The sequence below is a fragment of the Anomalospiza imberbis genome, unplaced genomic scaffold (assembly GCF_031753505.1).
Source record: "Anomalospiza imberbis isolate Cuckoo-Finch-1a 21T00152 unplaced genomic scaffold, ASM3175350v1 scaffold_66, whole genome shotgun sequence".
NCBI lineage: Eukaryota > Metazoa > Chordata > Aves > Passeriformes > Viduidae > Anomalospiza > Anomalospiza imberbis.
The window spans coordinates 217,793-244,849 of NW_027100273.1; the positions used below are offsets into that span (position 1 = coordinate 217,793).

Below are 27,057 nucleotides of genomic sequence, written 5' to 3' on the forward strand. Positions count from 1 at the left end.
GGCCAGGTGTGGTTTGCAGTGTGGAGAAAGACTGGATTTTTGGTCCCTATTGATCCTGATCATTACATTCGAGCTCTTAATTAAATAGCTGTTAATGAAGATGGGCCAGTGGGCTGCCAGAAATGAGCTGCTTCGCTGGGAAGGGTCATTTGATGTGATGTTAGTGATTTTGTGATGTGGATTTTGTGGAAACCCCACAACTGATCCCTGACTTGTCGGGAGCCTCCCGCGAGCCATGTGTAATCCTTAGCCATTCATTACCCTGCCCTTGCTCCCTCCCTTCCCCCTTTTTTCCAGGGACACAGTCGTGTTCCAGTTCCGTGGCCGCAGAGGGTGGCAGCACTCATCAAATGGAGTAACAGTTCCTGTGGTTTTCCCCCGGATAAGAAATGACAGGGATTTCTATTGGAATGACTGGGGTGCTGGCACAGCTTGTGCAGGGAAGCTGTGGATACCCCATCCCTGGAAGTGTCCAGGTTGGAGTGACCTTTATTTTTCTGTCATAATTCAGATTTATTCCCTTTGAAGTGCTATGAAACAGGTTTACAGACCAGTGAAAACTCAAGGTAGAAGAATGTGTATATAACTATTAAAAACCCCACAAAAACACACATATTTTAAAATTGTTCTTCCACGAATCCTGCCTGTTTTGGTGTGTTCATGCTCCTCTAAATCAGAGCTCTGGTTTGAGCTGGGGTGAGTTCAGAGCATAAACCTCCACAAGATAATCCGCAAGGAGTGTTTGGTTATTAATTTAACACGACCTTTTCACCGGTAAGAAAAGCTCAGTTCTAAAAGCATGGAAGTGCTCAGCAAGCTGGGAATGTTGCTACCATAAACAGAGGGTTGTTGTGGGGTTTAAATCTTGTGCAAATTCAAGTGGGTTTTATTGCCACGACTTGAGTTTCTATTCCCAGTCATTGAGACTGTTTTGGCCTGGGGACAACTGAAATTCCACTGTGCTTTTTCTGTCAACACGTTCGGAAGATCCGAAATGTTGCTGTAAAGATAGTGCTGGACCTGTTTCCTGCTGGAGAGTGGCCAGGATCCAGTTTATCAGTGGATTATACCAGGTTGATTTCACCTAAGGCAGGATATTCCGTATTCCAGCATGAATGTTTGTGTAGCAGGGGCATAACAACATCAGGGGTATAAAAACTGCTGCAGCCTCAGGGCTTAAAACATATGTAACTTCAAAATTACTCTAAAAAGAGGCATTTAGGCAAAAATCCTTGTGTGCACAGGGATGTGCTCTTTGTCCCCCACCTTTTACTCCCCTCCCTCTTGGTTTGAAGGATAATATTTTGGATTTTGGGAGACTGCAGACTTCCCCCCCACCCCCATAATATAAATAAACAGCACCATTGGCTCCTACCTGGGGGGGGTCATGTCCGTCTGTCCGTCTGCTGCACCCCATCTGCTGCGTCCTGGGATCCCCCAAATGTGAGGGGAACGTGGCGGGAACCGTGAGGGGACAGAATGGCAGAGACGGGAAGGGACAAGATGGTGGAAACATGAGGGGGAAAAGGCAGGAAACACGAGAGGAAAAGGTGGCACAAACATGGGGGGACAAGGGCAGGAAGCTTGAGGGGAAAAGATGGCAAAAACATGAGGGGAAAAGATGGCAAAAACATGAGGGGAAGAGGGCAGGAAACATGAGGGGAAAAGGGCAGGAAACATGAGGGGAAAAGATGGCAAAAACATGAGGGGACAAGTGGGAAACATGAGGGGGAAAAGATGAGAAAAACATGAGGGGGAAAGAGAAGAAAACATCAGGGGAAAAGGTGGCAAAAACATGAGGGAAAAAGAGCAGGAAACCTGAGGGGAAGAGTGGGAAACATGAAGGGGAAAAGATGGCAAAAACATGAGGGGACAAGGGCAGGAAACATGAGGGGAAAAGGGTGGGAAACATGAGGGGAAAAGGGTGGGAAACATGAGGGGAAAAGTGGGAAACATGAGGGGAAAAGATGACAAAAACATGAGGGGGAAAGAGAAGAAAACATCAGGGGAAAAGGTGGCAAAAACATGAGGGAAAAAGAGCAGGAAACCTGAGGGGAAGAGTGGGAAACATGAAGGGGAAAAGATGGCACAAACATGAGGGGATAAGGGCAGGAAACATGAGGGGAAAAGGGTGGGAAACATGAGGGGAAAAGTGGGAAACATGAGGGGGAAAAGATGACAAAAACATGAGGGGGAAAGAGAAGAAAACATCAGGGGAAAAGGTGGCAAAAACATGAGGGAAAAAGAGCAGGAAACCTGAGGGGAAGAGTGGGAAACATGAGGGGAAAAGGTGGCGAAAACCTGAGGGGAAAAGGGCGGGAAACCTGAGGGGAAAAGATGGCAAAAACCTGAGGGGGAAAAGATGGCAAAAACCTGAGGGGGAAAAGGTGGCAAAACATGAGGGGAAAAGATGGCAAAAACATGAGGGGAAAAGATGGCAAAAATATGAGTAAAAAAGGCAGGAAACCTGAGGGGAAAAGATGGCAAAAACATGAGGGGAAAAAAGAAGGAAACATGAGGGGGAAAGATGAGAAAAACATGAGGGGAAGAGTGGGAAACATGAGGGGAAAAGATGGCAAAAACATGAGGGGAAAAGAGAAGGAAACATGAGGGGAAAAGATGACAAAAACATGAGGGGAAAAGGGCAGGAAACATGAGGGGAAAAGATGGCAAAAACATGAGGGGAAAAGAGAAGAAAACATCAGGGGAAAAGGTGGCAAAAACATGAGGGAAAAAGAGCAGGAAACCTGAGGGGAAGAGTGGGAAACATGAAGGGGAAAAGATGGCAAAAACATGAGGGGAAAAGGGTGGGAAACCTGAGGGGAAAAGGGTGGGAGACATGAGGGGAAAAGGGTGGGAAACATGAGGGGTAGAGAGTGGGGAACCTGAGGGGAAAAGATGGCAAAAACATGAGGGGAAAAGTTTGGGAAACGCGAGGGAGCGAAGTGGCAGAGACAGAAGGGGACAAGATGGTAGAAAGGTGAGGGAAAAGGTGGCGGGAGCACGAGGGAAGGGAGCAGCGCGGGCTGCGTCTGACGTTGCTGCGCTGCTGGAATTGCAGGCGCTCGGTGGCCATGGCCGCGAACAGCCTGGTGCTGCCCATCGTGCTGTGGGGCCGGCGCGCCCCCACGCACTGCGTGTCCTCCCTGCTGCTCGTGGATGGCTCTGTCATCGTCACCGGCTGCCACGACGGGCAGATCTGCCTCTGGGACCTGGCTGCTGACCTGCAGGTGATGCACGCGCCGTTCACCTTCCCGCTGCACCCTCGGCCTGTCCTCCCTCGCGCCCTGCTTGGGCGGCTGCTCCGCCCTTCCCATGGCGCTGCCAAGGGCTACAGAGAGGTGTTCTGGCTCCTGGCCTTCCTTGCTGCTCCTGTAGGAAGCTTTTTTAACTCATTCCACTTTCTTGCAGCTGCTCCAAACCAGTTGCTTTCTAGTCGAGATGCTTCATACTATGTTGTTCCTTCCCAGTATCCCATCTGGCAGTGGGAAGCCATTCCCCCTTTTCCTGGCACTCCATTCCCTGTCCCAAGTCCCTCTCCAGCTCTCTTGGAGCCCCTTTTGGCACTGGAAGGAGCTCTGAGGTCTCCTCTTATTTATGGGTATACAGGAACTCAACTGGGGAAAACTCTGTAATGTGCAGCACAATCTCTTTCATTTGGCCAGACTCAGTTTAAATTGAACTGAGCCAAATTCAGCTCCTGATTTGTAAATATTGAGAGGAATGCTTTTCCCCCCAAATTCTCATTCCTGTGTGAAGTAGAAAGTCTTCCAAGATGATAGCACTGCTGTGCTAATTAAACGTGTGTGCACATATTAATGGATATATAATACATGAAGTAGACAGCTGGGATATGGGTATTCTGGTCATTTGTGTGCTTTTGACTCCCTGTTTTCTTTCCCTGCTCCCAGATCAATCCCAGAGCTCTGCTCTTTGGTCATACAGCCTCAGTTACTTGTTTATCCAAGGCCTCAGCTTCCAGTGAAAAGCAATATATAGTGAGTGCATCAGAGAGTGGGTGAGTTTCTAAGTGTTTATTATGTGCAGAACTGCCGTAATGGGAATTTGTGCCCAGTTTATCCATATATTCAACACTTGGTTTGATTTTTACCCCCAAGAAAAAATTCCTCAGCAAATACATTTTATTTCTTGATTGTTTTTTTTAAATTAATCATAGAGCAGGAGTTAAGTGGTAGAAGCAGGAAGGATTTATTGTGCAATTGATATCCAAATAGATAGAGATTTTTTTATCCAGAAAAGCTAAGGAATTTGGGGGTTTGTCAAAATGTGTCACAATTTAGAATTTCCACCTTGGGCTGATTTCAGGGCTAAGTAATCTCCTCCCATTGGATTTAAAACCAAAATATGTTTTCCTCAGGAATTTATCTGTCTGACGGAAAGTAGAAAGCACCTCACAGATTCTGTTGTGATTAAATTTGAATATGAAGTTTTAAATGAAAAAGTACTGTAAAGGGGGTAATAGCTGCTCATTTGAACTCCTGCGGGTTCTGTAATTTATCCTCATAGGGAGCAGGAGGTTGTGTGGATTTAGGAGGACTGCAAAGTCCAGTTGGTTTTGAGTTTCTCCAAATGCAATTGGCCTAATCCCTAATAAATGGTTCAAGCGAGGTTCCTCCCAGTGTGAAGGGTTTGAAGTGCTTGGAAGCCTGGCCTGTTTTCCATGTGGTGTCCCTGTGTTTCAGGGAGATGTGCCTGTGGGATGTGAACGACGGGAGGTGCATCGAGTTCACCAAGCTGGCCTGTGCTCACACGGGCATCCAGGTGAGCGCTGGGAGCGATGGCAGGGCTATGGGGAAGGGTCCTCTGCAGGCAGCAGAATGCGTCTGGGAAGCACACCCCAGGTGTGCTCCCAGAAGGAAGGAATCCCTGTCCTACCCGGATTCTGACTGGTGTTTGTTCCCATCTGTGCAGTTCTATCAGTTCACAGTCGGCACGCAGCGGGAAGGGAGGCTGCTGTGCCACGGGCATTATCCTGAAATTCTGGTCGTGGATGCAACCAGCCTTGAGGTTCTTTATTCTCTGATATCCAAGATCTCTCCTGACTGGATCAGCTCCATGACCATCATCCGGTCCAACCGGACACAAGGTGATTATTTCTAGTGGCAGGGAGAACTGTTTGGTGCAGTACGACCCAGGGACCCCTTCCACTGCCCCAGGCTGCTCCAAGCCCTGGCCAGCCTGGCCTCGGGCACTGCCAGGGATCCAGGGGCAGCCACAGCTTCCCTGGGAATCCTGCTGCAGCTGGATCAGCTGGCACGGGCTGAAGCGTCACCTGAGCACAGACTGGGTTGGTTCTGCTCATTGGTGTTAATTTGGTGGGCTTTAATTTCTGGCAGACGAGTGTCGTGTTGGGGTGTTCCTGTTGTGGAGTGTGGAATTCCTGAGAGGCTTGGGGGACACTGAGGAGAAAATCCTGACCGCAGGACTTCTCTCTTGAGTGAAGGCTCAGCAGCAGTTGTAAACTGGGCATTCCCAAAATCCTGGGGTGGGAATGCTCAGCTCCTATCCCCACAACAAATAAATTGCTGGAAGAACTGGAAATGGGCTCTGCTGTGAAGGGTTTCCTGCTAATGCCTTTCATTTATTCCTTGTTCCATCTTCACCAATAAACATTCCATTGGGAAGCAGATGCTCCAGGAATGCTTGGATCAGGTTTTCATTTATGCTCAGATGTGCACAGGTGAGTAGCTCCTTGTGCCTCAGGCTCATTTTGTGTTTCCCAGAGGACACTGTCGTGGCCGTGTCCGTGACTGGCATCCTGAAAGTCTGGATCATCACCTCGGAAGTCAGTCGGATGCAGGTAGGCACAGGCTGCTGGATTAGTGGCATTTCCTGGTGGGATGGAGGGTTCTGTTCCTGATATTCTGCTGCTGAAGGTCTTTTTCCTCTTTGCTTTACTGAATTTCCCTTTACTGATTTGAGTTGCCACCAGAATTCCTAATACTTCTCAGAGAGCTGATTTCCAAATGAAGTGTAGGATTATGTCCAATTTTTCCAAATCTGTTTTTTATTTGCGCCATGTAGTGATTTGGGTTAATATTTTGCAGAGCAGGCCACGCAGTTTTTAGGAGTACTCATTATATGGGATTATCTCCAGCTCCCTGTTTTTCGGCGTTTCCTGGGTACTAATGAATAAAAGTCTTAAAGGAGATTTGCCCCAGGTCTCAGACCTGCGGTAAATCAGCTCCTCACCAAAGCCTCTTGTAAAATACATTTATCAACTAAGGAAAAATCACCTTCTCTTAGGGAGTGACATGGGAGTGGAATCTGCTTCACTCCAGCTGCCTGCCTGGCTGCAAGGCCAGCACCACTAATCTGTGCTGCTGGGAAGCTGGGAGGCTTCAGTGCCCAGAGGGGACACCACGTGCTCCTGCAGATCTGCTCAGGAGGAGCCAGGGAATAACAGCTGCTCCGAGGGTGTGGGTTTTGCACAGAAATCGGCCACGTGGCGCCTGCAGAAGCACCCCAGTGTCTGCCGCGGGCCTGGCCCGGTGCTGAGTGCGGTGGGAGCAGGGAGGAGTTGGTTGAGCTGGTTCTCTTTGGTTCAGGACACCGCGCCCGTGTTTGAGGAGGAGTCCAAACCCATCTACTGCGAGAACTGCCAGAGCATTGCCTTCTGCGCCTTCACGCAGCGCTCGCTCCTCGTCGTGTGCTCCAAGTACTGGAGGGTAAGGCACAGCCCCTGGGCTTCTCCCTCAGGAGCCTCCATGGAACTGCGTGGAAACATCCAGATGGAGGTGCTCCGAGTCCCTTCAGTGTACCTCTGCTGTATATTTAACGCGGTTCTGGATATTTAATCCAAATCTCTGCCCGTGGTGCAGGTTTGGAGCAAGATGACCCTTAAGGTTCTAACACCCCAAACCGTTCCGTGATTCTCTGGTACTGAACCCAAAATCAGCTGCTGCCTGGGCATTTTGATGTGTAATTACTGGTTAATAACAGCAGATTTGTTCCTGTTTCCTCTCAGGTCTTTGATGCTGGAGATTATTCCCTCTTGTGTTCGGTGCCCAGTGAAAATGAGCAGACCTGGACTGGCGGGGACTTTGTGGCAGCTGATAAAGTGATTGTATGGACAGAGGATGGACAAAGCTTCATCTATAAATTACCAGCCAGGTACTCAACAGGAAAACACTCCCTTTACTTAATTTCTGATTAATTTGAGTTGAACTGAGTTCATTAAAGGACTACTGAAATATTGGTCTAGTGAGGGAAGACATGTAAATATAAAACTATAAAATTAATTCAAAATTTGGCATCAAAGAGGTTAAAAATGACAAGCGTAAAATCAAACACTTTCTTTCTGACATCTTCATGGTGTGCAGATGTGTTTGTTCAGGGTAGAGATAGTGTTTTGTCTTGAATATTGCCACATAAATCATGTGGGAACTCCTTCCTTGCCCTCACATCATCAGAGCATGAGGATGGGAGCAACATCCACGTCCTCCTGTAGGAATCACTCCTTAAATGCAAGGAATTTTATTACTATAAATTTGTTATCTCCTTTCTTTGTTCCCACACCCAGCTGCCTCCCAGCCAGCGATTCGTTCCGCAGGGATGTGGGGAAAGCAGTGGAGAACTTGATTCCACCTTTGCTGTACAGCGTGTTGGACAGAGCAGAGAAACAGGTGCATCTCTTTCTGTGGAGCTCTGTAATGGGCTCTGTTAGGTTTTGTCCTGCTTTGAAAGGAAGGAAGCTGGGGGCTGAGCACGTGCTTGCTGCGTGGTCTGAGGCTGTTCCTTATTTTTCAAACAGCTCCTGATATGTCCTCCAGTGACTCGCTTCTTCTGTGGCCAGAGAGAGTTTTCCTACAGGCTGTTAATCCAAGGGGACTCCTCAGGGAGGCTGTGCATTTGGAGCGTGCCCGACGCCCTTGACCAGCAGGAGGGTGCCAAAGGTACCTAACTGATAGCCAGATCTTTGTGCTTTCTGCGTGCTTTTGCTGGGTAAAGCCGTGCTGCTTGTCCCACGGATCATGAAGCTGGGGTTTAATTGGGACCTCCTTGCAGGAGTTGTATTATCTTCATCTGATCAGATATGCTCAAAACCTTAATTAGCATTATTCTTGAAGTGACTCCATTCCCAGTAGAGAATCCCACAGGGGGCTGGGAGAGGCCTTAAATATCCAATTCCAGCTCCCAGCACCTCCCAGTAGGTGCGGTCGCTGGAAAGCTCCCACCTTAGCCCTGGTATTCCCCTCCTTTCCCAGGCCTGCAGACAGCCACGTCCACATCCCTGCAGGAAGCCTTCGACCAGCTGAGCCCCCGGCCCGCGGGGATCATCGACCAGCTCAGCATGGTGGCCAACGCGAGCGAGCCGCTGCGCGTCACGGCCAGCGTCTACATGCCGGCCCACGGGCGGCTGGTGTGTGGCCGCGAGGACGGCAGCATCGTCATCGTGCCGGCCACGCAGACCGCCATCGTGCAGCTGCTGCAGGGCGAGCACACGCTGCGCCGAGGTACGGCATGCACGGGTGGGAATTCACAAATCTGCTGCACCCTTCTGTGCCGGCAGTCCCTTCAGCTGTTCACCCAGGCAAGGCCAACTTGGGTATTTCTGCAGGGCTCCTGAGATGCAGGAGCAGACGTAAGGCAAGGGAGCATCTCCTGCCTTGTCCAGAATAGTTCCTGGCACTGCAGAGCTGGGTACTGATGTGCCAGTAGAAGTCTCCATGGGGAAGACCTGCCACGGTTCCTAGTGGGATCCGTGTGTTGTGCTTGGGCTGCTCTTGGATGTGTGGGTTCCGTGTAACATTAGCTTCATAGCATCTTCATAGGTCTGAGCTGCAGAGCACACACTTGGGAGTCAACCGTTCTGTTGAATTTCTGTTTTCCCTCTCTTTTTCTGTGCTTTTGCCCGTCCTCCCGCTTGCCAGGCTGGCCCCCGCACCGGACGCTCCGAGGCCACCGGAACAAGGTCACGTGTTTGCTGTACCCTCACCAGGTGTCCTCCCGCTACGACCAGAGGTACCTGATCTCCGGTGGGGTGGATTTCTCCGTCATCATCTGGGATATCTTCTCGGGAGAGATGAAACATATCTTCTGTGTCCACGGGGGAGAAATCACCCAGCTGCTCGTTCCACCAGAAAACTGCAGTGTAAGTTCTCTAGGATAACCTTTCCAGCACCTCAGTCCTCCTTGAGAAAGGGAATGCAGCGTGGAATGCTGGGGGGGTAGCACCGACCCAGCTCTTGCAAGAGCTTCACAAAAAAGAGCTTGATTTTTCTGTTATTTCTGGTTTCTTCCACCATGCTTCAATTCTGTAAAGGGTTGAAATTGGGGGCTTTATTAAACCTATTAAAAATAGGGTTTAGAGACAATTTTGCCTCTTGAAACTTAGCTGAATAAATAGAATTTAAGGAGCAAAGTGACATTGATTGAAAACTCTGGGGTTTGCTTAGCAAAATGGAGTTTAATACCCATTTTCTCTTCATGATGTGCAAAGGATGGATTAAAGGGAATTTCTGGTCAGGGAATTCTGCTCCCCGTGACCTCAGCGAGTTTGAGCATTGGTGTAGGTGCCTGACTTTTGTGCGTTAAAGAGGCTTTTGGTCACCCTGCTCGGCCCAGTGGGGGAAAGGTTTTTAGTACCACCTCTGCATTATGATTAAGCTTTTTCTCTCTTTTCCTTTGTTAGGCCAGAGTCCAGCACTGTGTTTGCTCTGTTGCCAGCGATCACTCCGTGGGTCTGCTGAGCCTGAGGGAGAAGAAGTGCATCATGCTGGCGTCCCGCCACCTGTTTCCAATCCAAGTGATCAAGTGGAGGCCGTCCGATGACTACCTGGTGGTGGGGTGCTCCGACGGCTCCGTGTACGTCTGGCAGATGGACACTGGTGAGCTCAGAGACCGTGCTTAATCCATTTTTAATGGACATAAATACAGATCTGCTCTCAGTGCTGTCGAAGCTGTGTCTGAGGGGAGAATTCAAGCGCTTTGGCACATTTCTGTTTGGAGCTAATCGCTCCAGGCGTTCGGTGCAGAATCACGCTGGGGGCTCTGCGAACCTCACGGAAACGTAGGGAATTCCGTCCTTTTAGCAGTGTTCGTTCAGAGCCCAGCTGCTAAAGCGCGGGAGGCTGCGCGTCGCACCCAGGTGTTTGTGCCCCGTGCCGTTGGGGATGCTGAGCTGTCCCCTCCCCGTTCCAGGGGCGCTGGACCGGTGCGTGATGGGGATCACGGCCGTGGAGATCCTCAGCGCCTGCGACGAGGCCGTGCCGGCGGCCGTGGACGCACTGAGCCACCCCGCCGTCAACCTGAAGCAGGCCATGACCCGCCGCAGCCTGGCCGCCCTCAAGAACGTGGCCCACCAGAAGCTGCAGACCCTGGCCACCAACCTGCTGGCCTCCGAGGCCTCGGATAAGGTGGGCGTGCTGTCTTTCCAGAAGGAGATGGAATTCGGGAAGTTTCCATCCTTGTAACCGGAAGGTTCTCGGCCTGAGCTCTCCAAAACCTAAACATGGTTCTTCCCCAGTTTGTGTCGCTGTCCACGATAGCACTCCAGTGTGTGTCCTGCTCTTTGGTTTTGTGCAGGCGGAGTTACAGAATCTGGAATCATGCAGTGGTTTGGGCTGGATAAGCCCTCTAAAATCAAGTCCGAGCATTCCCCAGCCCTGCCAAGGCCGCCGCTATCCCACCAGTGTCCCCAAGTGCCACATCCACAGGGCTTGAATCCCCCCAGGGATGGGGACTCCCCCCCTGCCCTGGGTTTGGACAGCCCGTTCCATGAGCAGCTGTTCCCAACATCCGGCCTAGAGCTCCCCTGTACAGCTTGTGGCCAACAGAGAGCAGCAGGGCTCCACTCCCAGCTTCTCCCATGTATCCCCTTCTTTTGCCTTGTGCTGTCACCTTCTGTTGGGAGAGAAATGTCCCGTGCTGAGATCATTCCTTAGAGCACCACCGGCATGTTCCCATAAAAAAATGTCTGCTCAGGGTTTCTGCTGCTGCTCCTGCTGGATCCAGGCAGAGCTGGGAATGCTGCATTTGTACCTTCAGGGTTTTATGTGTGGGCTCCTCATCCAGTGAAGGTGCTGGGAATGAAGGCGTTAGGGAGAATAATGCTTAAAAGCTTCTGTTAGTGTTCTGGTTTCCAGTCTCCTTTCTGACATTCTTCAGCTTTTTTGCCACAGCACCTTCATTCCCTGCCTCCTCCCTTTTTTCCCCCTTGGGAGGGAGGGAAGGAGGAAGAAGATGGACTGAAGGGGAGTGACCAAGTGGTGCAGTAATTGCGGGTCCGGGTGAATCTGAGCAGCTTCTTCTCCAATGGCATATATTGATTCCATAGCTCACCCTCCAAATAGGAAATCTTTAATGTGTTTTAAGCCTGATAACAGTTTTGCTGTTGTTTGGAATATAACTACGCTCTCACAGGGTTCAGGAGGAGGAAGTGTGAACTTGTGTCTCACCTGGAGAGCTCCATTTATCTATAAACACCTGTAAATTGAATTTCCGTGGTTCGTGGGTGTGTTTCAACCTTGGCTCATCCACAGCTTCCCTACTGGAAATTTCAGTTTGCCCTCTTGTTTTCCAGGGGAATTTACCGAAATACTCCCACAACTCCCTGATGGTTCAGGCCATCAAGACGAACCTGACGGACCCGGACATCCACGTGCTGTTCTTCGACGTGGAGGCGCTGATCATCCAGCTGCTGACGGAGGAGGCCTCCCGGCCCAGCGCCGCCCTCGTGTCTCCGGAGAACCTCCAGAAAGCCTCCGGCGCCTCCGACAAGGGAGGCTCCTTCCTCACCGGCAAACGAGCGGCCGTGCTTTTCCAGCAGGTCAAGGAGACCATCAAGGAGAACATCAAGGAGCACCTCCTCGACGATGAGGATGAGGATGAAGAGGCCGTGAGGCAGAGGAGAGAAGACGGCGACCCGGAGTATCGCTCCAGCAAATCCAAACCGCTGACTTTGTTGGAGTACAATCTAACCATGGACACGGCCAAGCTCTTCATGTCCTGCCTGCACGCCTGGGGCCTGAACTCGGTGCTGGACGAGCTCTGCCTGGACCGCCTGGGCATGCTGAAGCCGCACTGCTCCGTGTCCTTCGGCCTCCTGTCGCGAGGGGGCCACATGTCCCTGATGCTCCCTGGCTACAACCAGCCCGTGGGCAGGGCGGCCTTGGAGGAGCTGGGCCGGAAGATGTCGGTGACGGAGGGCCTGGGGAAGGGCACCTACGGGGTGTCACGGGCTGTCACCACGCAGCACCTGCTGTCCGTCATCTCCCTGGCCAACACGCTGATGAGCATGACCAACGCCACCTTCATCGGGGACCACATGAAGAAAGGCCCCACCAGGTACGGCGAGCGCTGCCGTGGCAGTCCCCGCTGGAATCCAGCGGTGGGTTTGCTGTGGTTTGCCTTGTGGAGCACGGGATGGCTCCCGAGGCCTTTGGGGCTGGAGCTGATGTGTCTCTCCGTGGATATTTCGTGTTTAGGCCACCCAGGCCGGGCACCCCCGAGATGGCCAAGGTGAAGCCGCCCCCTCCCATGTCCAGCCATGCAGCACAAGGGCAAATCAAACAAGGTAAAAGCCACTTCCCCTGCAACCCTTGGATCTCTTATTGCAGCTCATTACACTGAATTTAGCACCTTGTTGTCAAGAGATAAAATTACTGCATGGGAGGACAAAGCAAGGTACTGATGTAACGTTAATCTCCGTGAAATTATTGGGGATTAGGACTTGTTCCAGAACTGGTACAAGATGCTGATTCTGCCATGACATCATTCCCTGACAAGGAGTTTTTGCCTGTGTTAAGTGCTCCCAAACATTCTGGCTTTGAGGAGGCTTTGCAGCCTGGAAATAAAGGCTCTACAGACTCATCCCAAAGTGTTTCTGTGGGAATGATCCCAGCTCGGTGCCAGGATCACTCCTTGGCTGGTTGGAACTCCTCGTGTTGGAACAGAGTGAGCAACTCCAGCAAAGCCAGGCAAAAAACTCTGGGGTGAAGCTTTAGTTTCAGTCTGGGGTGGGTTTGTGCAGCTATCATTTATGTTTTTCCTAAATTAAGCATCTTTTTTGATGCACCTGGTGCAGGTGGGGTGGGAAGGGATTTACTGCAGCCACTCTGTGCCTCCCACGTGCTGGAAAAATGGTTGCATGCAGATGTCCCCTGGACACAGGAGTGGTGGGCACTGTGGGGCCAGCTCCTGGTTGGATTCGATCATCTCCCAGGTCTTTTCCAGCCTTAACAGCTTGGTGACGTGGGAGTTTCCAAAAGACATGTCCCAGGTACTCTTTTGGGTTCCAGGCCTGAATTTGTGTCCTTCTCCTTTAGGCTGTTCGGCATTTCTGTGGTAAAGAGTTACATTTTTTGCCTAGAGCCCCATTTAAAGTGAAGTTAAATTCCAGCCAGCCCTCAGGAATTCATCCTGGACATCTTGGAGTGACAGATGAGGCAGCTCAGGGTGAATAAGGTTTATTTTTGGGGCCGTTGTTGCACAGTACAACTTCCAAATCTGTGGAAATATGGGAAAAGCATGGAAAGAAGCAGCAAAATTCCTGGGTTTCTAATTCACAGTCAAGCATGAAGTCAAACCAAAGCCACCTGCCTAAAAACATATGTAAAATCACTTAATTCTGATGTATTTTGGTCTTTTCAAAACATCCCAGTTTCTGTCGCTGTCTCCATGTTCCTCTGCAGCTGCATGTCTGCCTCTTCCTTCTTGGAAAACCTGGAATTCTCATTAAGTTGGACATTATTTTGAGTTGAATATTATTTTGAAGCTGGTGTTATTTTTAAGTTGAAGATCATCACAGCCCCCCCTTGTTTTCCACTCTCCAGTGATACTAACCTGTTTTTCTGCTGCTGCTCTCCTCACTTCCCTCTTTTTTTCTCTCTTTTATTTCTTCTTCTTTCCTCTGCAAGTTGCTCCTGCTGCTGCTTCCAGCACGGAATCTGGGCACTCTGACACTTCTGCTTTCCATTCCAGTTTCTTAGTCAACGAAGGTATTCCTTCCTCACTTTTCTACTTGTCCTTTACTTCAGCTGAAATCCTTTCTCATTGTTATTTTTATTTGATTTTTGCGGGTATTTTTCTTTGGACACGGGGCACCTGGGGTAGGCTTCCCTGTTGGCTTTTAACCAAGTTTCACACCACTTACATCTGAGTTTTGGTGTTGATGGAGATTCGAATATAACAGTGGACATATATTTAATAGAGTGTGGAATGTTTTTACACACTGTGTTATTTGAACTCTGTGTTTCTCTCCTGGTTTTACCTGCACAGAACTGCAGAGCTGTAGTAGGAATGTAGTAGGAAGTGTGCTAAAAGAAGGATTCAGGTGGGAAATAAGGGTAGCAGGCAAACTGTGCTTGGATCTATTTGCATAACTTTAGAGGAGGACAGAAAACGCTGTGTGGTCCTTGAAGGGGTCATTCCTCTGAGTTTGCTGTAAGCGGCTGATGAAATGTGACCAGAAGTGAATGTAGCTGAGCTGGAGATGTGTCCGTTCCCTGTGTCCTCCCAGGCTGGAGCCAGCTGGCTGCCATGCACTGCGTGATGCTCCCGGACCTGCTGGGGCTGGAGAAGTTCCGGCCTCCTCTGCTGGAGATGCTGGCCCACAGGTGGCAGGATCGCTGCCTGGAGGTGAGCTCAGCCTTCCTGCTCTGGGGGTGCTGCTGGTGTTGAGTGATTAATGCTCCCTTTGCACGAGAGCCCCACGTGATTCATTTCCAGCAGTGAGCTTGCAGTCCTTACTCGTGATTCGGGAGTATTTTCTGGTTAAAGCCACTTTAACCCTGTCAGGAATGGCATGGAACCTTTGTGTTTGTGTGGTCTGTGAGCCTCTGGGAGCTGATGCCTAGAGAGGCTGCCTGGAACAGAGGCTGGGCACAGTTAAAGAATACAGTAGGCATTTATTAGAAGGCCTCAAAGGATCCACCTCGGGCAGTACAAGAGCCCGGCTGTGGCTGCACCCAAGATGGGCCCCAGGTCTCGAGTTTTCACACTTTTATAAGTTTTGGTCCATTTCCATAATGAGGTTAATTGTCCAATTCCAGCTCCAGGTTGTGCATCCCATCCTCCCAGATTGCTCTCCTCGGTTCCCTGTTGTTTGCACTTTTTGGGCCTGACGCTGCAACAGTGTCCTTGGTTCTGGGGCTGGAAAATGGTTGTTCTGTGTGACTAAACTCTGAAGGGAACGTGCTAACTCTTATGTGAAGTTCAGAGTTACACACTAATGCAGCACAGAATCTGGAAAACATGGGAGCCAAAACTGAAGGTACCAGAACTGTGTTTGTGCTGGCTGTGGCTGGGTGTCCTGCAGGTGCTGCTGCTGGAATATTCTCCAGCTAAAGCCCAGTTTAACCCTGTGAGGAGTGGCACTGAGCCTTGCTGTCCGTGTGGTTTGTGACCCCTGGGAGCTGTGCTGTTCCCTGCAGGTTCGGGAGGCGGCGCAGGCGCTGCTGCTGGCGGAGCTGCGCAGGATCGAGCAGGCGGGCCGCAAGGAGACCATCGACACCTGGGCTCCCTACCTGCCCCAGTACATGGACAGCGTCATCTCCCGTAAGGAGCACCCTGGCACTGCCCCTCACCGGGGAAACGGGGGGAGAGGGCCTCGGGATCCCCGCATTCCCACTCGTCCATCCAGGGAAAGGGCCTCAGGATCCCCGCATTCCCACTCGTCCATCCAGGGAAAGGGCCTCAGGAACCCCGCATTCCCACTCGTCCATCCAGGGAAAGGGCCTCGGGATCCCCGCATTCCCACTCGTCCATCCAGGGAAAGGGCCTCAGGAACCCCGCATTCCCACTCGTCCATCCAGGGAAAGGGCCTCGGGAACCCCGCATTCCCACTCGTCCATCCAGGGAAAGGGCCTCGGGATCCCCGCATTCCCACTCGTCCATCCAGGGAAAGGGCCTCGGGATCCCCGCATTCCCACTCGTCCATCCAGGGAAAGGGCCTCAGGAACCCCGCATTCCCACTCGTCCATCCAGGGAAAGGGCCTCGGGATCCCCGCATTCCCACTCATCCATCCAAGGTTGGGAACCCCACATTCCCACTCGTCCACCCAGTGCTCACTGCTTGTCCCTAAGGGACTCCTGCAAAGGTGTCCCAGGCCTGCAGGGAATGCACAGATCCTCCTGCAGCGAGAGCATGTCAGGGGGCTTAGAAGGAGCTTTTTTCCCCCAAAAAATGTGGCCTCTGTTATTCAGCAACTGATTTTGGGGTGTCTAATCACGGGATTAAATCTTAATGGAAGATGTTAGGATGTGGTTTGTGTTTCTCTGAGCTCAGTTAGGCTGGAAACCATTCCAGTGGGTCAAAACTAGCAAATTGGGATTAGGTTTTTATGGCAGGTGTTGGAAGTCTTGTAATTAAGGATCCAGAGCTGGAGGAATTGAAGGGAATAAGAATTATTTGGGATATGACAGACTTGTGTAAAGTCTCATTTTCTGCTAGAAGGAGAGGGAGGAGCATAGGAAAGATAAAGAAATATTCTTTATTCTAGCTTCTTTCTGCCCAGAAACTACCCGTGAAGCCTTCTGCTTCCCATATTCCCAAAATTCTGTTAGTTTGGGTGAACTGTGGTTTGTTTTGAAGGGAAAATCTGCAGTGTGGCAGCACAGGTGGAAGGGATTTGATGGTTGTCTGGAATGCTCTGGGCTGGAGCGGGCAGGGACACCTCCCAGCAGACCAGGTTGTTCCGGGCCAGGCCCAGACTGACCTGGGACACTCCCAGGGGTGGGGAATAATCCATGTTGGCCCTGGAAAGCCAAATAAATATCAAATTTCTAGGTGAGGTTGAGCATCCTGTGCGAGGTTGGAGTTGAAGGAGCCCAAAGCAAGGCAGGACGAGAAGGAGTGAAATGAAGTTTAGCTGCTGCAGAAACAGGGAATTCTTTCCCCAGATCCCTGATTTTGGGGTGTTGGGTTGTTCCTCCAGCTGGAGTGACCACAGAAGCCCTTCAGACTGCGAGTGCCAGCCCGGATCCCTCGGGAGCAGAAGCCAAAGCCCAGGAGGAGGAGCACGACCTGGTGGATGATGACATTGCAGCAGGTGAGCATTCAGATCACTCATGTTACCAAGATAATTTATTAATTCATGTGTCTCTAGTTCACTGCATTTGGAGCTCTTAAATCTGCCCACAGCCACCAACACTTCTTCAAAAATAAAGGCTTTCTGTGTTTGTCATTCTTTATGATCGTTCCCTAAACAATTTGTTCTGGTGAATGTAAAATGAATTAATTTCTAAAGCAACCTAGAATGAATTCCAAAGTGATTGATTATTTGTTCTGTGTGATATTACAACTGTTTACTTGAAGAAATCAACTCTTTCAGAAGAAGATTCTGTAACAAATGGTAAGTGCTCTTTTAATTTCAGTTGCTCCTGTTGAGGTTGTAGCAGTGTGAATTTTTAGTGACCTGAGTTCTGCAGCTCCTCTGGCAGTTTCTTTTCCTTGAGGGAGGAGTGGGAGGGGTTGGAAGGGAGGGGGAGCAGCAGGTGCTGTTCCCAGTGTGTCCCTCCTGTTTTCCAGCCCCGGGAAATCCGGGCTGGGCTGGAGCTGCACAGCAAACAGCACCATCTGGCAGCCCCTTCCCACCCGAAATTCCTGCTGGCTTTCCTTTAAGGAGGCTCCACTGGAGCTGAGCACCTCCCAGAAGCTGTCAGAGGCAGGCTGTGTGCCCCAGACCCACTGGCAGAGGGGGAAAAGCCTTTAATTTGTGTGACCACTCACTGGAACCCATGCAGCACACCACGGACTGTTGTGTGACGGTTCCAAAAGAAGTGAGGGTTTGTCATCCAGACCTCGGTCCCTTTCAGATGCTAACGGGGGAATGCAGAGCACTCCTCCCTCTGCTGGGTCCTGGTACCGTTGCAAATGGAATGGGAGCGCGGGGACACGGCATTTAGCAGTGTTTAGCACGGACACCTTGGCTTTCAGGGCAGTTTTTGGGTGCCCTAACAGGAGTTCAGAATCTGAGGGATATCTGCGAGTGCAAGGGATCAGAGAATTTGGGTTCATGCTGTTTGCAGGCAGCTGTTCGTGGCAGAGCAGAGCTCACCGGGCACACTGTTCCTTTTTCCTTTTTAAAGGAGTGGGCTCAGGAAAAGGGGCCTTTCCAGCAGAGCCCGTGCTGGGAAGCTTTGGGCAGCTGCCAGGGAAGCAGATGTCTCCCGGTGAGGCCCATTCAGCTCCAGGGGGCTTTGGGGCTGGACGTGCGTGGGGTCAGCATCTGCCGCTGGGGATATCCGTTAGGGAAGGTCCCAGCCCCACCAGAGGCTTCCAGCCTGCTCCAGGGGAGCTTCCCTGCCCTGGGGCCCTGGAGCTCTGCAGAGCTCCTCTTTAGTGGGAAAAGCTGGCTCTCTCTGCTGAGCCATCTTTGCTGTGGTCTTACCCTGCTGGCTCAGGGACGTGGGCAGGGATGCTCTGCTGGGATGGTTTCCTGAGCTGCAGGACTGCTGGCGCTGGGAACTTCCCAGGTTTCCTGCATTTTCCTGCTGGGATCTCACTGGAGCTGTGGTGTTGAAGTGTGTGGCAGGAATGTGCTCCTGGCTTGTCCTTCAGCTCCCTAAACCACGTGCTGGGACTCCTTCAGGCTGTCCAGCTCCAGGAGTGGGGTGGAGGGGAAGGAGAGCTCCTAACTGGACTGTGCAGTTCCTTGTGCTTCCTTACTGAAAGAGAAATCGATGAGTTAGTTCCATTAATTCCCTTTTGAAATGGTATTTCTTGATCTGTGGGTCCATTCTGCGGGGAAATTTTTGTCGGTAAATTGCTGCCAAGGACTCTGACACTCCAAAATCCCATTTCTGCACATCAAAAATCTGGTGAAAGTTTTTTTTTTTTTTTTTTTTTTAAAGCCTTATTGTACCAAAAAGTGTGGGGTTTTTTTTATTTTATTTTGGCTGGAATTTGGGCTGTAACTACTCCAAATTAAGTCTTACTCATCACTGTTTGTTCCAAGTTATCCTGTTGGGAAGTTGTCACTAAAGTTCAAATCCAGTTTATTTAAGTGTTAAAGATCATTGTTCTAAAGGCTCTTTATATTAAGATCCTGTTAACAATTAACAGATCTTTTAAAAATTGAGATTCTCATCCCTTAAATGTGCCCCTCTGAGGGGAATTTTGATGGATGGGCCCAGTGCTTTAAAACCTGGGTGAAAGGTGCCTGATATTCCCCATCCGAGCAGCACAGAATCCATTTTGTCTCTGCCTATTTCCCTGGAAAAGGCTGCAGCATCCTCACCCATTTTGTGCTCCCAGATGCTGCAGCACAGTGAAATATTCCCTCATAAAAGGGAGCAGAAAATTCCACTAAACTGCAGGAGATGGGAATGGCTGCAAAAATACTCATTTTATGTGTGGAAAAGCACATCTTCCACCTGCAAATAAAGAAATTAAGTTGTTATTTCTAATGCATGACAACTCCCAGCACTTAAAGAGCTCTGCCATGAAATAATTCCCAGTTTAGAATTCCTGATATTCCGGAGCACTGATTGTGTTGGCGCTATTTCTTATTAGAAGTGAGTAATTGGCACCGAGTTGTTATGGCAGGCATACGACAGGGCGGGCTGTCAGGGAGGAATTCCCCAAACTCCTCTTGGGGAATTCCCGGCAGGAATTGCCGCTCCCCTGCCGGGCTCCCGGGGCCCCCCGTCAGCTGGGCCAGCAGAGGGAGCCGTGGATCTGGGAATGGCCGCGCTCCCAAGCGCTGCGGAGGCTGGGCACGGGTGACACGGCTCGTATAAAATATCCTCCCCTTTGCCTGCGTTTTCCTTGTGCTCACTGTCACTGGGGCTCCTAGGTCATATCGGCACTCCTGGTTTATTCGGAGGGAGTGCTCGAGACTCTCTGTGCGCTGAGCAAATGATTTATCCACGGGAAGTCTCCCTTTCCAGTATTTCTGTATTTCCAGGTGGTTTTTATGCACGTGCGGTGCCGTGAGTAAGCCCCAGTGCCGAGCCTGCTGGGAGTGTTGAGTAGCTACACCCCCGAGGTGGGGGTCCCCGGGGGATTCTGCGGGGCTGTCCAGAGCACGGATTTGGTGGGTCAGGTTGGGTTTCGGGGCGGGCTCCTGGCTCTGCGCCCAGCTCCTGCAGCAGGGGAGTGCCCCCAGCGTGCACCTGCTGGCAGAGCCAGAGCGCACCTCTCCCGAAACCGCCCGAACCTCGCCCACTGACTCCTCTGCCTGCTCCACCTGGAGAGCTTACTCGGGCTCTAATCCTTTTATTGTAAGCTGGGCTGAAATTAATTTCCCCCAGAAGTGTGCAAAGCCAATTAAGGGGAGCTCGGAGCCGCGTGCTCCCGAGTGTTAACTGCAGCCTGACCCCGGCTCCGGCAGCCATCGATCGCGCAGCCTGGAAACCATGGAAATTTGGGCACGTTCCCCCCGCAGCCCCAGCCCTGCTTCCAGCGCCGCTGGGCTGCAGTGCTTGCAGTGGGTGTGCTTGGGGATACCGAGGATTATTTTGTTTTGCCATCAGCCCGAAGTGGGATTTTTCCAACTGAAATCCCGACGGTTTTTGTCCTCCTGGCGCCGCAGCTTGTGTTTTGCACGCAGACCTATTGGAGGTTATTAATTTTCTCCCTGTGATAGGGTGATCAAGCGTCCTGTCAGGAAAATGGATCTGTGTGTCAGCCCGTGCCGTGATTAAAAGGGGACGCGGCGCGGGGAGAAAATACCAAATTGTCACGGCCAAATGAAAGGGCTCCTCTTCCAGGTGCTGTTCCAGAGGAAATTCTGCCTGCCAGCTCAGTTGGGGAAAATCATTCCCATTAATTGGGGGCTTCCCCTAGTAATTAAAAAAAAAAAAAAACCTAAAGCATTAAGGAGGTTTTATCCTACTCTGTTTAAGCAGGATTTTCCCCATCCCGAGGTTTCCAGGGGAATGGTCGGGATTTTGCTGTATGTGAGGGGTTTGGTTGGTTAGGATTTTAATTTCTTGGAGTTTCAGCAGGTTTGGGGGATTTTGGGGGTTGTTTTCTTTCTGAGGCAGAAAATCCTTCATGGCAGCTGTGAGGATGAAACTGTTCACATTCTAATGGAACACTGTGGATCCTTCCCACCACGTCCCTGTTGGAATTCCTTGTGGGGTTAACAAAGAGGGATGTCTTGGCACAGGGGGAGCAGCAGGAAGGAGCTCAGCTCCTGGTGCCCAACCCAGGCCTGGGAGCTTTCCCAGTGGAAAAGAGTGGATGAGGGTGAGATCCAGGCGGAGCTTGTGGATTTCCAGTAGAATGGTTTTTTTGCCGTTCCAGGTTGATACATGAAAATTCTCTTGGTACAGATTCTGTTGCCCAGAGAGCTTGAGGCTTCCCCATCCCTGCAAGTGTCCAAAGCCAGGCTGGATAGTGCCTGGAGCAACCTGTGCTAGTGGAAGGATGGGATGATCCTTAAAATCCTTGCACCCCAAACCATTCCGCGGTCTGAAGGATGCTCCCTGCGGGATGCAGTAAGGGTTAACTCGGTGTTGCTGCAGTCCCTGGCTGCGGGGGGAGGCCCGCAGTGGATAATTTCCTCCTGGAAGCCGCACATGTGTTGGCTTTTCCTTTCTTCCCGCGGCTGGAGCGGCGCGGGCCGGGGTCAGCCCTGGGCTATTGATCCATCCGCATGCCGGCCCTGCTCCAGCATCTGCCGCGCTCCCGCGCAGGGAGAGCCCTCCCCGGGCTGCGCCCAGCCCGTCGGGCCGGGCCTGGCACGGGTAGGACATCCTGCAGCGGCCTCGGGCCATCCAGCCCGGCCGCGGCCGTCTGCTGAGCCCCTGGAACGAGCGGGCTGGCCCTGGAACGAGCGGGCTGGCCCTGGAGCAAACGGGCTGGCCCTGGAGCGGGCTGGTCCTGGAGCAAACGGGCTGGCCCTGGAGCAAACGGGCTGGCCCTGGAACAAACGGGCTGGCCCTGGAGCAAACGGGCTGGTCCTGGAACAAACGGGCTGGCCTTGGAACCAACGGGCTGGCCCTGGAACGGGCTGGTCCTGGAACGGGCTGGCCCTGGAACAAACGGGCTGGCCCTGGAACGGGCTGGTCCTGGAACGGGCTGACCCTGGAACAAACGGGCTGGTCCTGGAACAGGCTGGCCCTGGAACAAACGGGCTGCCCCTGGAGCGGGCTGGCCCTGGAGCGGGCTGCGGGGCCGCCGCGGGCTTTGACATCAGTGGGACACTGCACGTGTGACCTCAGAGAGCTCAGACAGCTCTTGGACAGTTCCCACTGTTCTGCCCTGCTTTGTTCCAGCCCGTTTGCATCCTTCTTCCTCCAAAGGCAGCTGCTATCGATTTTTCCCCCTTTTTTCCCTCCCTTCCCATTGTTAAGCTTTCCCTTGTTTTTCTCTCTCTTTTGGCTGGCAGGGTTGCCTGACCACAGCTCCTAAAATTTGGTTAACTTCCTTATTATCCTTATTATTCCCCACATATGTCATTAACACAGACATCCCGTGCACTTCATTAACCCACCCATCATTAATCCATGAGCCTCGTCCTGTGTCAGGTGATGCCTCCCAACTCCACAGCAAACAGCACTTGGGAAGGATTCAAACTTCCCTGTTTTTTGGAACAAATGCTAGGGAACTTCCCAGGATGCTGGAAATTAACATCTAGGTAAGAGTGGACTTTATTTGTCAGAATAAGTGACTGCGGTTTCGTTCCAATAATTTCTTCAAAGATTTTGGGATTTTACTCTAAATAAAAAAGCTCCTCTGCTTAGTGGAATTCAGAATCCTTGGGCCATGTTAAACTAATAACACATATTTCACTTTTATGTCAAATTCGTAATTGTGGTTTTGTCCCGTTGTTAAAATTCCATAGGTGCCATTTTACTGTATGAAAATACCCATTTGGTTTAATGGTGTGTACTGTTATCCTAAAATTTAAATATCCTGAAATTTAATAGGAAGCTGGATGTGGTGATGGATCCTATATCAAAAATGCTTTTATGTCATACATAATGCAAAGAACTTATCCTGAAAAAAAGTCCATCTTTTAAAGACAATAAAAATTGCAACTTGTCCATTTAAAGTGAACAAAAAGCAACCCAGAAATCCCTAGATAAACACAGAAATCCAAGGATCTTCTATCACTGGGCAAACAAAGCTGGAAATGAGGGAGTTTGCTGGTGGCTTTTTTCCCCATGAGCTCGGGGCAGCTTTTGAAGGGATAATTTGGCTCGTCCGGGGTGGAACTACCTCCGTGCCCGCAGATCCCGGTGTTCCCAAGGCCGCGGCTGACGCCGCGGGCGACGGGAGCGCGCCTGGCGCCGTTGGTGCTCAGGCGTGCGGTGTGCACTGCTAAACCCCCCTTGCCCTGGGCTCTCCCCTGCAGGCTGCCTGCCGGGGCTGCCGCAGCCCAAGAAGGTGTCCACGTCCTACGAGGAGCGGCGCAAGCAGGCCACGGCCATCGTGCTGCTGGGAGTCATCGGCGCCGAGTTCGGCGCCGAGATCGAGCCGCCCAAGCTGCTCACGCGGCCCCGCAGCTCCAGCCAGATCCCCGAGGGCTTCGGCCTCACCAGCGGGGGATCCAATTATTCCCTGGCCAGGCACACGTGTGAGTACCCCCGGGCCTCTCCTGCCTCGCTTGGTTCCAGTTTTCGTGGGGAAGAGCAAGATGAGGGAGCGGGAACGGGCGGTAGGAGGTTGCCAAGGAATCGGTCTGCTGGAATTCTGACGGGCTTTATTCTCCTGCCAGGTAAAGCAGAGCACTTGCACTGCATTTATCTGTTTTGTTCTTGGTTATTTGTCACCTTCCACCACCCCAGGCTGCTCCGAGCCCTGCCCGACCTGGCCTTGGAGACTTGCGCAGCTTCTCCGGGCAAGCTTAAATCCATCAAATGCAGGGTATTTCTCTGCCTTCAGTGACATGGAGCTGGCCTTGGAGACTTCCAGGGGTGGGGAATGCACAGCTTCTCCGGGCAAGCTTAAATCCATCAAATGCAGGGTATTTCTCTGCCTTCGGTGACATGGAGCTGTGACTGTGTGCCTTTTGGAGAGGGTGGAATTCTCTAGAAACTCCCGCTGTGCCCTTGCCTGCATTAGTCCCTGGAGCCCTCACAGCTCCTTCCCAGAGCTATTCCCTGATGAAATGGCACCCCAGGAATCGCTGGCTGCAGATGCCCCACGTGCCCCCAGAACTGCAGCTGATGCTGTGTTTACAGAGCTAATGGGCTGGGAAATGGGGCTGCTGTGGCCAGGCCGTGGAAATGCTGGATTCCATGGATAATCCAGGGGGTTTTCCAGGCAGCTGCCATCCCTGCAGTTATTAATGAGCAGCTCCTTGCCCTTTAGCTCTGGCTGTGCCGCAGGTGACGCCGTGGCCACGGAGTTACTGAGATCTCCGGGCCACTGTCTTGGGCTCCTTCCAAAGGGAATGGCAGGGTTTCCATGCTGCCTGATCCATGCAGTTTGGCGGGAGTCTGGATTCCACAAGCCAGCCAGCAGTTCAGTTCCCAACTCCAACCCCTCTGCCTTTATGGTGTCCCAAATTCCTGGCAGCTGGTGGGCAGGAGGGGAAGCAGGTGAAATTTCTGAACAGAAAGAGAAATCTCCCTGCCTGGATAATTGTGGGTGTTGTTTGGCTGGGATATTGGGAAGGAATTGCTGGCTGCGAGGATGCTGAGGCCCTGGCAGAGGGTGCCCAGAGAAGCTGTGGCTGTCCCATCCCATGTGCAAGGATAATTCCCATTAGCCGAGGGTGCTCCAAGCTTGCCCAGCCTGCCCTGGAGCGATTCCAGATGGGAGGTGATTGTAACTGGGGACAAAAAAAACCAAAAATCTGGTCATCATTATGCAAAAAACAAGTGATTTTTAATTTAGACCTGAAAATATCTTGATTTGATACCTGAGAGCAGATCTGGAATAAAAATAAAAGACTAAAAATTGGCTGGGCCAGGAGCAGAAAGGGATGAAGGGATATGGAATTTTAACCCAGCACTCCAAATTTCTGTCTCTGTGGACAATCAAGGGAAAAAAAATCATCTAGAAAGGGTCACAATCAAGTTAAATCCTATTCTTGGAGTTCATCATTTGGATTTAGTTGGATCTTGATCAGAGTTCTCAGTGTCGCATTCCTGCCTGGGCTATTGATTTTCCGGAGCAAATAATTTCATTTTTTAAAATCCATTGGCAAACTGGGGATAACAAGGCTGCCTGGAGCCTTGTGCTCGGAGGGATTCCAAGGCAGGGAAAGGCATTTTGGGAATCCAGGGGCTTCTGTGCAGTGACAATAAGTGATAAACTTTAGCATTTGGGCACATCTGGGTTAATAAAGTGATACAAGGAGCAAATGTGCCAGTGCAGAATGAAACACCTGGAATAAAATTCAGTTTTAATTCCCCTTTTAGTGGGAATGGCATTCCCTGAGCTCCGGGGCTGCCTGAGCAATCGTGCCCACCTGCATTTTAGTCTCGAGAGCATTAATGGGCAGCAGCACACCGGGCTCTGGGGACGCGCATCATCCCGGGGAGTTCCAGCCCCGCTGTGCCCAGCCCTTCCAGGGCTAATTACCTCGTCGGGGCTGACTCTAATGTGACATGTTTATTGCCCTAACGAGCGACTCATTAGCGCCGCGATGTTTTTGTCAATATCCATTCCTTCGCCTTAGCGCAGGCCGAGCTTTAAACAAAGATGTCCCGGCCGGGGCCCACGGGCACCGGGCCTCTGGGGCAGTGCTGCTGTGGCTGGAGCCAGCAGCAGGGAGCTGGGGGGAAGGAGGAGGGCTTCATTGGACCACTGCTCGAGGAGGCACGTTTCCAATAAGGCTCTGCGTCTGAGGCAGAAAATCGACCTCGTGGCATGACAAGGAGGGATTTTGGGGGTTGTTTCGCACGGATCGGGGTTGGCTGGTGTGAATCAACTGGAAAAACGCTGTTGGCTTTTCCCAGCCCTAAAAACAACAGGAGGCTTGTTTAATAAACAAAACAAGCAACTTGTTGAGGACACTTCAAGAAAAACCTGATAAAATCAGCAATTATCTTTACCACAAGAAGCAGTATTGAGGGGTAATAAATAATGATGGAGAGATAATGATAAATTATCGGCAGGCGCTGCTTGGTTTAGCCCTCCTCCATTTCTGTGTGTGTAATTGCTTTTATTTAAGAGCAGGCTGTTAAATGCAGTATTAATAAGTATTTCCAAAATGTGCAGAACCTGGATCGGGATTCAGGATTGGTGAAGTTGTTTGGGATGTTTCTCTACCCTTCCCTCTTAAGCTCTGTTTCTCAGAAGTGCTCGGGCATGTGCACTTCTCCTGTTTTCCCCCCCAAAATCCATTTACTGCTATTTCTTAGGCAGTGAAAATACCGTGTTTGAGAGTCAGCAGCGGCACCGAGGGTGTCCAAGGGCGGGCCGGACGGGCCTGGGGCAAGCTGGGCTAGTGGAAGGCTGTGTCGGGGGTGGCCCTGGGTGTCCGCGGGGCGCGTGCCAGCCACCCTGACCGCCCCGCTGTCCCCTCCTGCCAGGCAAGGCGCTGACGTTCCTGCTGCTGCAGCCGCCCAGCGCGCGGCTCCCGGCGCACAGCACCATCCGCAGGACCGCCATCGACCTCATCGGCCGCGGCTTCACCGTCTGGGAGCCCTACATGGACGTCTCGGCCGTGCTCATGGGGCTGCTGGAGCTCTGCGCCGACGCCGAGAAGCAGCTGGCCAAGTGCGTACCGCGGCCGGCCCGCCGGGCGCCGCCGGGCATCGCGGCCCGGGGCGAGCGCCGCTCACGCCCTGGGCTCCGCAGCTGGGCAGGAGCGGGGCACAGGAGACACGAGCAAGGGGCAGCCCTGAGGTGGAGGGCAGGGGTGGGTGGATATCGGAAAGGGATGGGTGGGGAGGAGTGGAATTCCCAGAGGAGCTGCGGCTGCCCCATCCCTGAAGTGTCCCAGGCCAGGCTGCACAAAGCGTGGAGCAGCCTGGGCTAGTGGATGGTGTCCCCTGCCCGTGGCATCCTTAGGGTTCCTTTCAACCCGGACCATTCCGTGATTCCAGGAAATATTTGTTGCCAAACACAGAATGTAAATGGCACCTGCAATAAGGAGCTGCCCAGGGCTGTTTTATCCCAGAAATGTGTTTCCACATCCATCAGTGTTGAGGATTCTGACATTATTCTAAGGTAGCTTTTGCCCATTT

At 51.7% G+C, this 27,057-nt stretch overlaps 1 protein-coding gene across 2 annotated transcripts in view; it reads left to right on the forward strand.

The window, feature by feature from the left end:
* Positions 1 to 27,057, forward strand: part of LOC137467515 (WD repeat-containing protein 7) — a 43,967-nt gene that overhangs the window by 2,810 nt on the left and 14,100 nt on the right. The window contains exons 2-22 of one of the 2 annotated variants that reach the window (XM_068178992.1): positions 3,062 to 3,230; positions 3,912 to 4,018; positions 4,704 to 4,782; positions 4,933 to 5,107; positions 5,745 to 5,821; positions 6,570 to 6,689; positions 6,989 to 7,134; positions 7,544 to 7,646; positions 7,775 to 7,916; positions 8,229 to 8,477; positions 8,895 to 9,115; positions 9,656 to 9,851; positions 10,165 to 10,379; positions 11,546 to 12,309; positions 12,450 to 12,538; positions 13,881 to 13,961; positions 14,483 to 14,601; positions 15,396 to 15,519; positions 16,899 to 17,012; positions 23,271 to 23,492; positions 26,401 to 26,587. In XM_068178992.1, coding sequence (XP_068035093.1) covers positions 3,075 to 3,230; positions 3,912 to 4,018; positions 4,704 to 4,782; positions 4,933 to 5,107; positions 5,745 to 5,821; positions 6,570 to 6,689; positions 6,989 to 7,134; positions 7,544 to 7,646; positions 7,775 to 7,916; positions 8,229 to 8,477; positions 8,895 to 9,115; positions 9,656 to 9,851; positions 10,165 to 10,379; positions 11,546 to 12,309; positions 12,450 to 12,538; positions 13,881 to 13,961; positions 14,483 to 14,601; positions 15,396 to 15,519; positions 16,899 to 17,012; positions 23,271 to 23,492; positions 26,401 to 26,587 — 3,686 coding nt within the window. In that variant the 5' untranslated portion in view covers positions 3,062 to 3,074. The remainder of the gene's footprint in view (positions 1 to 3,061; positions 3,231 to 3,911; positions 4,019 to 4,703; positions 4,783 to 4,932; positions 5,108 to 5,744; positions 5,822 to 6,569; positions 6,690 to 6,988; positions 7,135 to 7,543; positions 7,647 to 7,774; positions 7,917 to 8,228; positions 8,478 to 8,894; positions 9,116 to 9,655; positions 9,852 to 10,164; positions 10,380 to 11,545; positions 12,310 to 12,449; positions 12,539 to 13,880; positions 13,962 to 14,482; positions 14,602 to 15,395; positions 15,520 to 16,898; positions 17,013 to 23,270; positions 23,493 to 26,400; positions 26,588 to 27,057) is intronic. The other variant, XM_068178993.1, reaches the window with a different exon arrangement.